The sequence below is a fragment of the Leguminivora glycinivorella genome, chromosome 22, assembly GCF_023078275.1.
Source record: "Leguminivora glycinivorella isolate SPB_JAAS2020 chromosome 22, LegGlyc_1.1, whole genome shotgun sequence".
NCBI classification, from domain to species: Eukaryota; Metazoa; Arthropoda; class Insecta; order Lepidoptera; family Tortricidae; genus Leguminivora; species Leguminivora glycinivorella.
In genome coordinates this window covers 11231492-11246410 of record NC_062992.1, presented here as the reverse complement: position 1 = coordinate 11246410, position 14919 = coordinate 11231492, and the positions used below count along the sequence as shown (strand labels likewise).

The 14919-nt window shown below is 39.0% G+C and overlaps 1 protein-coding gene across 2 annotated transcripts in view; it reads left to right on the top strand.

Moving 5' to 3' along the window:
• The window catches only part of LOC125237830 (beta-1,3-galactosyltransferase 5-like), a 42875-nt gene that overhangs the window by 20946 nt on the left and 7010 nt on the right, over positions 1 to 14919 (top strand). For both annotated transcript variants that reach the window (XM_048145038.1, XM_048145037.1), the window contains one exon: positions 13646 to 13811. In XM_048145038.1, coding sequence (XP_048000995.1) covers positions 13646 to 13811 — 166 coding nt within the window. The remainder of the gene's footprint in view (positions 1 to 13645; positions 13812 to 14919) is intronic.

Sequence of the window (14919 nt, the reverse complement as noted above, 5' to 3'; positions counted from 1 at the left end):
GAGATGCGGAAACTCGCTCTAGCTCTGAACCTCACCCAGCTGGTCCAAGGGGCGACGAGGGTTCCAGATGTTGACGGCCATACAGCCAACTGCCTGGACCTTCTGCTGACTACCGACCCGGATCACTACGCAGTGTCAGTGTCTTCACCTTTAGGTAACTCTGACCACTGTCTAGTGAAATCTGTGTCGGTATATTCCCCACCCGACCTTAGCCCAACAGGCACTAGGCGGTTGTGGCGATACAAATCAGCAGACTGGGATGGGATGCGGTCGTTTTTTGCATCCTATCCTTGGCGGCCCTTGTGCTTCTCTACAGGTGATCCCTCAGCGTGGGCGGATGCTATAACAGATGTGCTGCGCCAAGGGATGGAATATTTTATTCCCTTTTCCGATGTAAGCACATCTAGCAAAGCACAACCCTGGTTTGGGGCCGAGAGTCGACGTGCTGAAGCACGGCAACACGAGGCTTTCCTTGCCTGGGCTGATGCTCGAAACCGCAAAGCTAGCGACATACCGGATAAGAAGAGAGCCTATAATAGGGCAACCAAGTTCAGTAAGAAGGCTCTACAGAAGGCTCGATTCGACCATATACGCCGGACCGGGAACAAACTAGCTGCTCACCCGACTGGTAGTAAAGCGTTTTGGACCCTAGCGAAATCAGTCGAGTCGAACTTCTGCCGTCCCTCACTACCCCCACTGCTGAAACCAGATGGGTCACTTGCCCACACTGCCGAAGAGAAAGCGAATTTATTTGCATCTAAGTATCTTCGCAGAATCTTCACGTCTAGATGTATGTGGCGCAAAACCTCCTAGTCCACTAGTTTGCGAGACTTCAATGTTGGACATACGCATTCGTCAGACGGAGGTTCGCAAAGTGTTGCAAAATCTGGACGTGAACAAAGCAAGTGGCCCTGACGGTATTTCAGCCATAGTTCTTAAAACCTGTGCACCTGAGCTATGTCCCATCTTAACGCGCCTCTTCCGCCTCTCTATGACTACCGGTCAGGTTCCGAAATCTTGGAAGCTTGCTAATGTGCAACCAGTGCCGAAAAAAGGTAGCCGAGCAGACCCGGCCAACTACAGACCGATTTCGGTCACTTAATTCCATACTCTGTAAGAGTATGGAACGTGTACTGAATAACCGACTCCTGGCATACCTCGAAGCGAACGACCTCCTCAGTGACCGACAGTACGGCTTCCGCCGTGGCCGGTCCACTGGAGATCTGTTAGCGTATGCCACACACATCTGGAGTGAGGCCATCGAGAAGAAAGGAGAGGCCTTGGCTGTCTCTCTTGATATATCGAAGGCTTTCGACCGGGTCTGGCACGAGGGTCTTATTAGCAAGCTACCGTCCTTCGGTCTTCCCACTAGTCTCTGTAACTGGGTATCTGACTTCCTGAGGGATAGATCGATTCGGGTTGTCATTAATGGCTGCTCGTCCGATCAATTGGCAATAAACGCCGGAGTTCCTCAGGGATCTGTGCTTTCAGCGACCCTCTTCCTGCTCCATATAAACGACCTACTGAAACCAGGTACGTTCGGTTATGCAGATGACACGACGGTTGTAGAAAGCTACATACCCGACTCACGAGCTAGTGGAGTCCAGATACAGTCACTCAGGGAGGCAATGGTCGAACGCATGAACGAATCACTGAAGGCAGTCTCCGATTGGGGTGAAGCCAATTTGGTTGCGTTCAATGCTAGTAAGACTCAGGCGTGTCTTATTTCTGCTAAAAGGAGCCCATTCCACCTTACTCCTACGTTCCGAAATGTATCCCTTCCGATTACCGACCATCTTGAGCTTCTCGGAATCTCACTGACTTCGAAACTTAACTTCGGCCCGCACATTGAGTCGAAAGCTCAGTTAGCTGCAAAAAAGCTGGGCATCCTCAACAAGGTGAGGCATTATTTTACATCTAGGCAGCTGCTCGACCTGTACCAAGCACAAGTCCGGTCGTGTGTAGAATATTGTTCTCACCTGTGGGATGGTTCAGCGAAATACCAGCTTGCGGCGCTCGAGTCAGTCGAGAGGAGGGCCAAGAAGATCATCAATGACGACGAGCTGACCAATTCTCGACTACATAGCCTGGAGCATCGTCGGAAGGGTGCCAGTTTATCGGTATTTTACAGGATACATTTCGGAGAGTGCGCTGAGGAACTGTATAACCTTGTTCCTCCGTCCCCATTTCACCATAGGACCACTAGACAATCGGCAATGCGGCATCGCTTCATGGTCAGTATTCCAAAAATACGCACTAAGCGTTTCGCTTCAACATTTCTTTTGCGAACCGCCAAGGAGTGGAATGCCCTGCCTAAGTCTGTGTTTCCGCACGAGTACAATCCAGGTCTCTTTAAAGCAAGAGTAAATAGGTATCTCATAGGTAAGTGTGCTCCACCGTAGACCGCATCATCACTAACCATCAGGTGTGATCGTGGTCAAACGTCTACGTCTACCTATCTATACTAAAAAAAAAAAAAATTATTAGGGTACCCCCTACATGTCAAGTGGGGGCTGATATTTTTTTTCATTCCAACCCCAACATGTGATATATTGTTGGATAGGTATTTAAAAATGAATAAGGGTTTACTAAGATCGTTTTTTGATAATATTTATATTTTCGGAAATAATCTCTCCTAAAGGAAAAAAAAAGTGCGTCCCCCCCCTCTAACTTTTGAACCATAAGTTTAAAAAATATGAAAAAAAATCACAAAAGTAGAACTTTATAAAGACTTTCTAGGAAAATTGTTTTGAACTTGATAGGTTCAGTAGTTATTGAGAAAAATACGGAAAACTACGGAACCCTACACTGAGCGTGGCCCGACACGCTCTTGGCCGGTTTTTTTTGTTTTCATTTCCTTAACGAAGAAATATTTTAATTTATTTTCTAAATAATCATCCCCTATAATGTAATTGCCTGTCAGGAGTGTCAGGATGTTTAACAGTCTCACTCTTGTCACATTAACAGTGTCTGCAGGGATCTCATTTAATTATTTTATTAACAGGGTGTTTTAGTACAGCCCATTTTTTTCCTAGTTTTCTCCAAAAAAACATAACAAAACCTATGAAGTTTCATACATAAATATACTCCAGGAGCGGAGTACTATCATTCGTAAAAATATCCGTGATCCGTTTGGTTACTTAATCGACTAAAATATTGTAACTATAACTACCCGTAAATGTACAAATTATTTCTTTTAAATACCTAAAAGTACAGAGTATAACTGTAGGAACTTACATTACATTCACAATTAGGTAGATTTATAAATACAAACGTTGACTTAATCACACGCATAGGTATTCATTGATGCGGAGCGCACTCATGCAAGAGATAAAGACACGAACCAAAAGAACAACACTTGCATTCAGATAACTGGGAGAGTAGGGCTCGAACAAAATGGAGAATAACATGCTCAGGATTCTAAAGGACCTACAACGACGAATGGAGAGCCAATTTAAGTGGCGACGATATGAAGAAATATGGTCATACTAGCTTTTATCCTCGGCTTCGCTCGCGTTGAAAGAGACAAAAAGTAGCCTATGTCACTCTCCATCTCTTCAACTATCTTCGCTTAAAAAATCACGCCAATACGTCGCTCCGTTTTGCCGTGAAAGACGGACAACAAGCAGACACACACACTTTCCCATTTATGATATTAGTATGGATTTGCGTAAGCCGAAGATAAACCGAATGCCATTGTTAATAAGACGGTCAAGCTTGTTGAGATGCTCCTGAGAGATATTGGTCATGCACGCGTCTGCATAATCAATGACTGGTAAAATTAGCGCTTGCACGAGAAATTTCTTAGTACCTACTGGAAGAAAATTCTTAAATTTATAAAGATAACGGAGCGTTCCACACACTTTACGACTGGTTTCAGATATCTGTTCATTCCAAGTAAGGCTTGAGGCTAAAACACTCTAATGAAAAAAAAATTCCAATTTATTTTTGCACTTTGTTGTATTGGTATCAAATTTTAGCTTCGTAGTGCTTAAAAACGGTCACTGAGATTATCCGCGGACGGACGGACGTACAGACAGACATGGCGAAACTATAAGGGTTCCTAGTTGACTACGGAACCCTAAAAACACCTGCGAAGTTTTTTTACATTTTACCATGTAGGGGAGCCACTTAACTCTGTAGCCACAATCTGTAGCTTACTTACATTACTTAAAAATGAGATAAACAATTTTCTGTGTCGGTCAATTGGGTACCTAAGTAAAGTTTTTTGAAGATAGGCAATTATATATTTTTTTGCTAGAATACGTTATAACGATCACGGAAAGGCGGCTCTTTTATTTTTATTTCGTATAATTTATTTATTCTCTTTTTTTAAGTGACCGAAATGACGTTTGTGAAATGTAATAGCAGATGAGGTGACAATGTTGTGCGTGCTGTATGTATATAGTAAATATACACAGTGTTTTTGTTTTCCGTTAAATTCGACACGCAGTTAGGTTCATCATCAGCACGGGAAGCATGGTCGCGCGATAGACGATAAAATAGCAGGCCGTCCCTATCGGACTAATTATAAGTGCGATAGGGACGGCCTGATATTTTATCGTCTATCGCGCGACCATGCTTCCCGTGCAGGAACCATCCTGTATATCGCTTTTTGTTAAAAAAAAAAAATGTTTCCATAGATAAAACCGGCCAAGTGCGAGTCGGACTCGCCCACCAAGGGTTCCGTACCTACAAAACTTTTACGTTACTCACATAATTCTAAGGACTGGGCTAGGCTAGAAGTATAGGTTCTCTAATGAGCATAATTGTGTTTAGCGCCACCTCTCGACGAATTCGCGAACTAATTAGCACAGCTTGCGTGAGGTCTTTTATAATGTTAACCAAATTCAACATTTTTTATTTTATTTTAAAGTAGGTAGGTGTTTCATGTAAAATTTCGTAGCTATAAATTTTAACACCCTTATTCATAAACGTACACTAAAGTATCCAGCCGATAAAGTTCGTTTGTCCCTTTCTATCACACCAATACGTCGGAAAGGGACAAACGAAATTTATCGGCTTGATAACTTTAGTGTACGTTTATGAATAACGGGGTAAGTAAGTATGGTAAACATCAGAAAGGGTGAGTAAAACAATCTGAAAGGTTCTAAGTTTTACTTAAAGGTTTTTTAATCTAATCTAAATTTGGTTATGGTAGCTGAAAAAGTATACAGAATAGTATAACGCAAGTTTCTAGCGGGAAATTACTCATCATTCGCCTGCCCATATCCCATTCATTTGGGGTCGGCGCAGCATGTCTTCCGCTTCCATACCTCCCTATCATCCGTCATTTCATCATTCACTTGCTTTCGCTTCATATCATCTCTAAATAAATATTATTTAGTAAAGTCGCCGTCAATAGAATTTGTGAACAATGTAAACAAACCTTGTAGTCAAAATGTCTTTAATTTTCATTCTAACTCATCAGATACTGGCTAAATCCATGTGTTATTTAATCAATTCATATCAAATTGTGATCCTCAACCTTTGAAATAATAAAATTGTGCTAAAATATTGATATTTTGTATAATGGTTTGTTTACATTGTTGGCAATTTCTACTGACAGCGATTTTAAATACATTATCTATTGTTGTATTTTGCCTCTTGTATCACTGTATATGCGAACTAAAGCCAAGCGATAAAAGGTAGCTGAATAATGTCAGATTGTATGACAACAAGAGACGTGAGCCGACTGCGCGAATGAGTCGCGCTTTCTTACGACAGAAATTGTTTGACAAATATACCGGGTGCCCCTGCCCGGTATTTAATGGACAACCTTTTAACCACCAAGAGGGCACCTTACAGAAAATCGACATTAAGGTTTAGTAAAAGTCGCCTGGTTTTCGAGATTTTCACACTTTTTAAAATTTTAGGTAGTAGGTATTAAAAATTTAAAAATTGTGAAAATCTCGAAAACCAGGCGACTTTTACTAAACCTTAAAGTCGATTTTCTGGACCAGTATAAGGTGCCACTCTTGGCAAATAAGGGGTTAAAAGAAAACGAAACTATGGCATTGCAGTGACAGGTTGCCAGCCTCTCGCCTACACCACAATTTAACCCATATCCCATAGATTTTCTGGACCAGTATAAGGTGCCCTCTTGGTGGTTAAAAGGTTGTCCATTAATTACCGGGCACCCTGTATAATATCAAATCGTACGAGAGCAGCGAACGTGTGCAGGCAGCGAAGGGAGCCGACCGCGCGAATGATGAGTTCGTGCGGCGAATCCCACGTGACATCGTCCATCGACACCCCTCCTCCCTCCCAGCCCGCCCGCAGCGGCGCGCGGTGTCTCCGCCCGCCTGTGTATCGTCCTTCAATTTCTTTACATATCGAAACTTATTACTGAAGAAGAAGGTTCAAAATTGAATGAATACAGGTGTATAGATATTTATGTAGCTGACCGTACGATAAAAAGTATAATTCATACACTTAAATTGTAAAAATGTAATGTATACGGATTAATGAATTTAATATAGATAGGTAATTATTGATATATGGCAAAACGAACGAAATTGTTTACACCTCCGCAAATAAGTATCTAATGATAATTTTTAATTTACCATGTTACTTCACGTAGGTACTTATTTTACATACATACAACATACATACAATCACGCCTGTGTCCCATGAAGGGGTAGGCAGAGCACATGAAACTACTCAGGTTTCAGTGCCACTCTTGGCAAATAAGGGGTTGAAAGAAAACGAAACATAAAATAATAAAAACCCTAAAAATATCTATTGCGTTTCTGCCACAGACCACCATGTGGTTTCTGCATATTCTGTGCTGTGATAGAATTTGCAGAGACATTGCATTGCAGAGAGCGCACGCGGACACCGGCGCGGCGCCAGTGGACGCGTCTGTGTGCGTGAGCTAGGTATGCATACAACTACAACTGGGTGGCTAGCCGAATGGCACAATCGCTCACGAAACGCTCACGAAACGAAGCGCTAGTAGATATCTATCTCTATCGCGCTTGCGTATTGGCGCGACAGAGCCAGCGGCGTATCGCTTTCGTTTGGCGTCGGAGAAATGCCATCGTAGATAACATCGATTTAAACTTCCCTAGCCTCGTGGCGCCCACCGTACAAAATTTTTGCTAGGGAATTTTGATTCTTATTGTACTTGAGATTGAATTCAATTTCAGTTATTCGAAAAATTTTAGAAACAATAGTTATTTGTTATACAAGGGGGCAAAGTTGTATTTTAACGCCGAGTGTGGGAATTGAAAAACGAGCAAGTGAAAGGATACTATAGTTGAACCACGAGCGAAGCGAGTGGTTCGAGAATAGAATCCTGAACTTGCGAGTTTTTTAACACACGAGAAGTAAAATACATTTGCACCCGAGTGTAACACAAAACTTTTCCCCTCATTATAGCGAGGAAACTACAACGCAAAAAATGCGTTTATCACTGCTTCCAGTAGTTCCACAGGTGGTAAATCATCTTTATTACTAGATTCACCTACTTTTATCAATTTTAAAGCAGTTATTTTGACTTTATTCAAGGTCAAATTACTTTACCCACTAGTGGATAAAATGCGTTTTTACCCGCTGGTATTAAAGGACAAAACACGTGTTTCCGAGCTAGTGAGGGGAAAAAGAAATTATATTTTATTTGTTTACATGAGAGTTAAAATTCCATTGAAACCATTTATATGTACTTTAGAAAGTATCAAAGTACATTCGGCGCCACGAGGCTAGATAGGTACACTGTCACCTACAAATTCGACACTCAAAAGTGTCCGATCGCTTACCGACCGTCGCCCACGCAAGCCATCGGCTTATCAGTCGCGGTCGTCAGCCGCGTCCGTCAGACGCGTCCCATAATTTGTTTCAAGCTTTATACACAAGTTTTCCTTTCAATAGCAATAGCTAACGTAACGCTTGGCTTGAGTAATAAAAACTGTATAGTTAAATTAATGAAATATGTATAAGTAGGATATTGAAATCTTCTTTCTTCGTTGAGCCATCACAGCTAACTTTAACTTACAAACGGTCTTAAGCACCTGCACTTCTGAAGGCGCTTAAGTCATTTTTGCTAATAAAAAAAAACCACAACGTTCTATGAACATTGGTCAAGTGCGAGTCGGTTTTTGACTTTTCCATACAAAGAACTCATGAGCGCCTGAACGACTATGATGGCAAAGTTAACGTTTCGCACTTTCAAGACTTTACGTACATATCTCGGAAACGATAAGAGATAGAGCAAAATGGACTTCAGATTTGGGCTTTCGGTGGCACAAATTCTTTGTTTTCGTCAACAGACACCTTTTTTGGACCGATTTGAATAAAATTTTGCTCAGTCAATTTATAAACGGTCTTAAGCGCCTCCTTTTTAGTAGGAACTTAAGTCATTTTGTACAAATGAAAAAAAAATTGAACAAGTTCTAAAAAGAAAAAGACAGAAATGAATTTCTTTATACCTGTCCAACTCGATTACACAATTTTAAGACGTTTAGTAACTACTTGCAGCGGCAGTGAGTGAAATTCGTAATCTGAGTTTTTTTCTCTTAAGTCCGACTTACGCTTGACTGTAGATTTCTAATAGGTTTTCCTGTAATCTACAGGGAGAGGGCTATCTCGTGTATTTTTTTGAAAATTTTACGCTAAGTAGTTTCGGAGATAAGGGGGGGGGAATGGTCATTTTTTGCTTATTTTCTTAAATTACTTCTAAATTACCAAAACAAAAAATATAAAAAAAATATATTTCAGATGCTGATAAAATTCTCTTTCATTTGATATGTAACACAATATAGTTTTAATAACTTTGATTTTTAATTTTCAATTTTACCCCCCAAAAGTGACCCCTGTGATTAAATTTCATTTAATTAAATTACATGTCCGTCTTTGGGCCACAGGTTTACATACGTGTGCCAAATTTCAAGTAAATCGGTCCAGTAGTTTCGGAGAAATCGGCTGTGACAGAGGGACAGACAGACACGCGAGTGATCCTATAAGGGTTCCGTTTTTCCTCTTTGAGGTACGGAACCCTAATAAGGGTTCCGTTTTTCCTCTTTGAGGTACGGAACCCTAATAAATGGATTAATTCGTGTGAGAGGACCTTAATCACAACATTAAAGTCATTGTCAAGTGTTTGACGGCACATGTTAAAACAAATAACATTAGGAAGTGGTAAGGGATGCCACACACGTGTTCAGTAATTAAATTATTTTTTTAATAATTCGATAACAGTAAGAGTTGCTAGTTTCTTAGAGAAAGTGATTGTATTCGAACTAAATAATCTTCCCTTAAAGTTAACGGAATTCAATAAAAACAGGGTGTATATAGAATTTTTTGCAGCTGACTGTATGTACGTAAACATCGGTGGGATGATGTCACGCTCACTTAAAATGAAGGGCAATATTTGGGCAGGCCGGCGCCGTCTAACACTACACCCTCCAAATACATGTACCTATACACCACCATATCATCAGTCTTAGAGACGTGTATACACGGTGTGACATGACGAAACTGAATAATATAATAAAAAAGTAACTAGTAACAGTAGTAACTCGTTTGTAATTTTTATTTTAAGTGCCAGTTTTAGGAATGATAGTTTTATGTGAAAATACATAAAAAAAAAACAAAAAAATACACAATTTTTTTTTGCCCAAATTTTCTTAACGTCATATAACATTTTATCATTATTTTGCCCTCAGAAACGCGTAGTAAAAATATTTTGGTTTCCGCAAGTTACACCGTGTATGTATTTTGACATACATGTTGGCTTGTGGATGACGTTTACTTAAAGAGAAGACAGAGGAAAACAACGAATTTTGTAAACTTTTGGTACCTTTTCTGCCTTTTTCTGACAAATTGGTGCGAGTATAAAAATAGATTGGCCGCGAGTTGCGTGCGGTTCCGTCCAAATGGGTTCAGTTGTGGGTGGGTGGTGACTTACCTACATCTAACCTTTATTAGGCATGACCTGAGAATTCGGAGGTCATTTAAGGTGTCCCAATTGTTACTTGCAGCCCTTGCAGGGTGTGACTGAGCAGTTCCCAAATACTTTGTACATAGCCACGTCAGCAAATTTTAATCGATCCTATTTTGTTACCAACATTTAGTAATATAAGTCGACTTTCGTAAGATATACAGGATAATTGTTATAATTAAGAAAATAAAGATTAGAGAACCTTAGTGACGAAATAAAACTTACTAAAATTTCAATTCATCGAAAAAGTCTTGGTAACAAAATAGGAATAATAAAAACAAATTTAACTTTTCCCTTAATTTTTGTACAAACTTTTTGAGAACTGCTGGACTATTTCTTAATGGCAACGTGTGTAAAGGCGTGGAGCTAATGCACAATGTACCTGTGACAAGACGCTAATATAAAATAAAATACAAGACTAAAGTAAAATTCATAATCCTACGGACCAAATTGACAAGTAAGTGTGAACGAATGTTGCCACAGTTTGGCCAGTGTCGTTCTTATCGATATTAAAATTATGATTACATCGTAGATTTAAGGTGCACCCAGACGGGACAATGACTGTAGACCGCTAATTAGAGATATTTTTTTTATTTCGAAGCAGCAATAATATTATTCGAAAATTATATAGATATTTATGACATACTTGCCATAGCGTGACAGATAATTGATTATCGTCGGACATGGTATTTTATTTTTTACCTACAGGCTCGGAAACCTTTTTATGTTTTAAAACTAGTGGGTAAAAATGCATGGCATCCATCCACTACCTCGAAGATACATAGAACAAACCAAAATGTGTACCTCTTATTTGAAACTAATATACTTATTCTTGATTTAAACTTGTCTGTTGTATGTACTTTAAAACTTGTCGATATATTGTTATCGACATATACCCTTCCCTATTTTAATTTTGCTGTTCCTGGTATCATTTTACCTGTCAGTCATTTGTCAATTTAGTCCGTAGGATTATGAATTTTACTTTAATAAACATTTTTTTGTATATTACAGTTCATGAAGAACTGCATCATCATCCTCCTTGCGTTATCCCGGCATTTACCACGGCTCTTGGGAGGGGAAAATGAAATATTTATTTTTCAAGTAGGCATATTACAATGCGCATAATTGAAGTATGAACGTCAAATAAAGCTACGCCGGCTCTAACCCTACGCCTCAGCTTCGAGAAGATTTCAGTCCCGCCTCAGTTGGGAGGGGGGTATCCACTATGGGACCGGCAAGAAACTCGGCGGGCCACTACTTTTCAAAACATTACCTACATCTTATAATTAACATGCATTAAATAACAAGATACAATTTAACATGCAAAAATATTCATCAAAAAAATGTTAACAGACTAGGTAGGTACTCTATGAAAATTAATTTCAATAAATTATATTATGGCTTAATAATACGTCGTTCTTCTTAAGAGAAAACATATCAAATTGTCACAGAAGAAAAAGATACTATAAATCTCAATGTCATTAAATATGTACTTTACACAACATACAATATTTGATGTGCTTTCTTATCTGAACTGTGTCCTCTAGACATAATACAATTATTTTAATAGCTATTCGTTTATTGTAGTTTCTGGTTCGGGCCATGCATGTTTGTCTGTCAAATAGTCCTTGACTCTGTAATAAGCCTTTAACATCAACGATTTTTTTAAGTACTTCTTAAGAGCTGGGAGGGGTAATCTCAAAGCAGTGTCAGGTAACTTATTATAAAAATGAATGCATTGCCCAACAAATGATTTCTGTACTTTGCGGACACGAAACTTCTTTATGGCAAGCTTATTCTTGTTTCTAGTGTTATAATTATGGACATCAGAATTCTTAGTGAAACAGTCTAAATTCTTAAAAACATAAATGATACTATCATAGATGTATTGGGAAGCTACAATTAAGATATTAATTTCTTTGAAAAGTTCTCTTACTGATTCACGTGTTCCTAAGTTGTAAATAGAACGAATGGCTCTCTTTTGTAATATCTACAAAAATAGTCTACGGTATATCAGCTGCTTTGCCCCAAACCAGAATACCATAGGAAATTACACTGTGAAGATAACTATGATATACTAGGCGAGCTGTCTCAACATTAGTCAGTTGCCTGATTCTCCTAACGGCGCATGCGGCTGAACTTAATTTGTTTGCTAGTTTTCTTATATGAGGACTTCATTGTAGATTTTTGTCCAATGTTAAACCAAGGAACAGTGTTGTAAGTATCTCTAAGCATTCATCATTCAAAAGTATTTTTGTATCGATTGGTTTAACATTCGGCAGAGAAAATCTAATACATTTGGTTTTCTTAGAATTAAGAAGTAAATTGTTGACAGTAAACCACTGCAGTACATCAGCTAACGTGCTATTAATTACATTGTAATCCGTAGATTTTCGGTCAACATTAAAAAGCAGCAGTTTTGGCAACGAATACCAATATTGCGACAGAAAGCGACTGACATTTTACCTTCCAAACCGGAGGGTAACTAGGCCTTACTGGGATTAGTCCGGTTTTCTCACAATGTTTTCCTTCGCCGAAAAGCGAATATCAAATGACATTTAGCACATAAACTCATTGGTACGAGCCGGGGTTCGAACCCGCGACCTCCGGATGGAAAGTCGCACGTTTTTACCGCTGGACCACTGATATCATTAAAGAAAATATTAAAAAGCAATGGTCCGTACAGCGAACCCTGGGGGACGCCTCTAGAAATAGTCACGGGGCTCTGTCATGAGGTATAAATTTGGTCCACGATAGGTTTGCAACCATTTTGATAGCCCTGCCTCTGTAAGGGCTAAGTAAACGTCATCATTTCATCGAAGTTTGACGTTTAAAATAACAGTAGCATTGGTGAAGCTGTCGGAATAGTTGCTTTAAAATGAGGACACTGTCTTATTACACAAAATGTTTCCTATGATCTTTTAACGCTGTAAAAGAGAAGGCGTTTTAGACATGACCTTAAAAAACGCAACTGTCAAAGTGACAATGATTACAAATATGTTGATATGATTTTGTAATTGATTATATATTATTTTCTAAATTTTTTGTGTTTTTTATGATGTGTTGCATCCCGGCTAATCTACTGCAATGCCCCATCTCCCAAGATCACAAATTAAACAAAGGAGATCGTGGATCAAAACTACACCAAAGTAAGAAACATGTTCCCCGGATCGAAGCGTCCCCATCAGTTCCTAATCAAGTCAACAGCCCTCTGAAGACGAAAATAATTAACTGTATAAATTCTAATATTTTAGTATAAGAATAACTCCTGACGTGTATCATGGAGCGACATCGTCTCTTAGACTAAGCTCATTAAATAAAGATTTAAAAGAAACAAATAATGACATACCTAGTTCCGAAGCACATTTATTTACAAAAACTGTTATATACCCCACAACAAATCCAACCGTAACCTACTTATCCAGTATTACCAAAGAAACATTTTTGATCCCGATTTTTCAATAGATCCCACAGTACCATCAATCAGAGTTTATCACAATACCATAAGGCCAATGCCATAGAAAACAAAATTTCGGATAGTAACATAAGAAGGGCTACAAAACTTTTATTTTCCAGCGACACCTTGGTCTCTCGTTCTGCTAAAGGCTTGCTGCCCTAAACTATAAAATCTATTCTAATCTATTATTGGTCTCAGGAGGATAGAAACAACGTAATAATTATTGATAATGATTTTACATGTTTCAGGAAGCCGCAAAGGCCTTCTCTTCCTCATGGCCATACTACCAGTTTTCTACGTATCCTGGCAGCTCAGCCAAGTGGTGGGGGAAGTGTTTATCCCACCACCCCCACTGGATCAGGTGCTCCACCATTTCCGGGCTAATAGGAGTTTAGTACATTACTTGGACAATATGTGAGTACTTAGAACGGTGCCCTGAGCGACACCAAACCTTTTATGTGATTTAAGGCATCACCGCGCTAAAATGAGACATTGTTATTATGTATGTATGAAATGACTTTAACAGCAAATAGAAACAAGTAAAATAACTAGACTTACGACTTTTTAAGAATTCACCATTTGGATTTCGAAAAAGCTTTAGACCATATTTTTGTATCTCGAATCACCTTTATAATAAATTGGCTTTTGCCCGCGGCTTCGCTCGCGTTTAATTCGAAAATTGCGAAATACTTCATATAAACGACCACCCCCCATTTTAGGGTAGTGGGAAGTTAGAAAGAGACAAAAAGTAGCCTCTGTCACTCTCCATCCCTTCAACTATCTCTACTTAAAAAAAATCACGTTAATTATTCACTGCGTTTTGCCGTGAAAGATGGACAAACAAATAGACACACACACTTTCCCATTTATAATGTTAAGTATGGATTAATAAACTTCCCTTTAGTAGGAAAAAACTTTCAACCACAGTTTTATTCGCTTTAAGCTTGAATAAAAAAATCCTTTTCATCACACCAATTGGTAAAGGCTCTCTTTGCTAATCGAAAATAGATAGCAAAATTGCATTTTATCCACAAGAGAGCAAAGTAATTTCATACAAAGTTTAACTTGACGTTGTAAGCTAGCTGGTAGATTTTACCTATAAATGATGATTTTGAATAATAAATATTAAATAAATTGATGGATTTGAGAACATCAGTTCGCTACGCTCACGGTTCAATATTGGAATCTTTCGCTTGCTCGGGTATCAATTTTGGCACGTGCGGTTAAACAATAACTTTGCCCCCTTGTAAAACAAATAACTATTTATCAAATTTTTACAAGCTGCCTTGTTAGTAGGTATGTTAGTTTGGTCAAAACAGTCAAAACAAAACGTAGAAGCTTAATTTGACCCACTTCCCGGTTTTCGATTGAGCTGAAATTTTGCACACATAATATGTAAATCAAGTGACAATGAAATATTATGGTATCATGGAGCTGATCTAATGATGGAGCAGAAAGGTGGTCATAAGGAACTCTGTTATGAAACGTCGTATCCCCATCGAGTAAGGGGTTTTTAGAAACG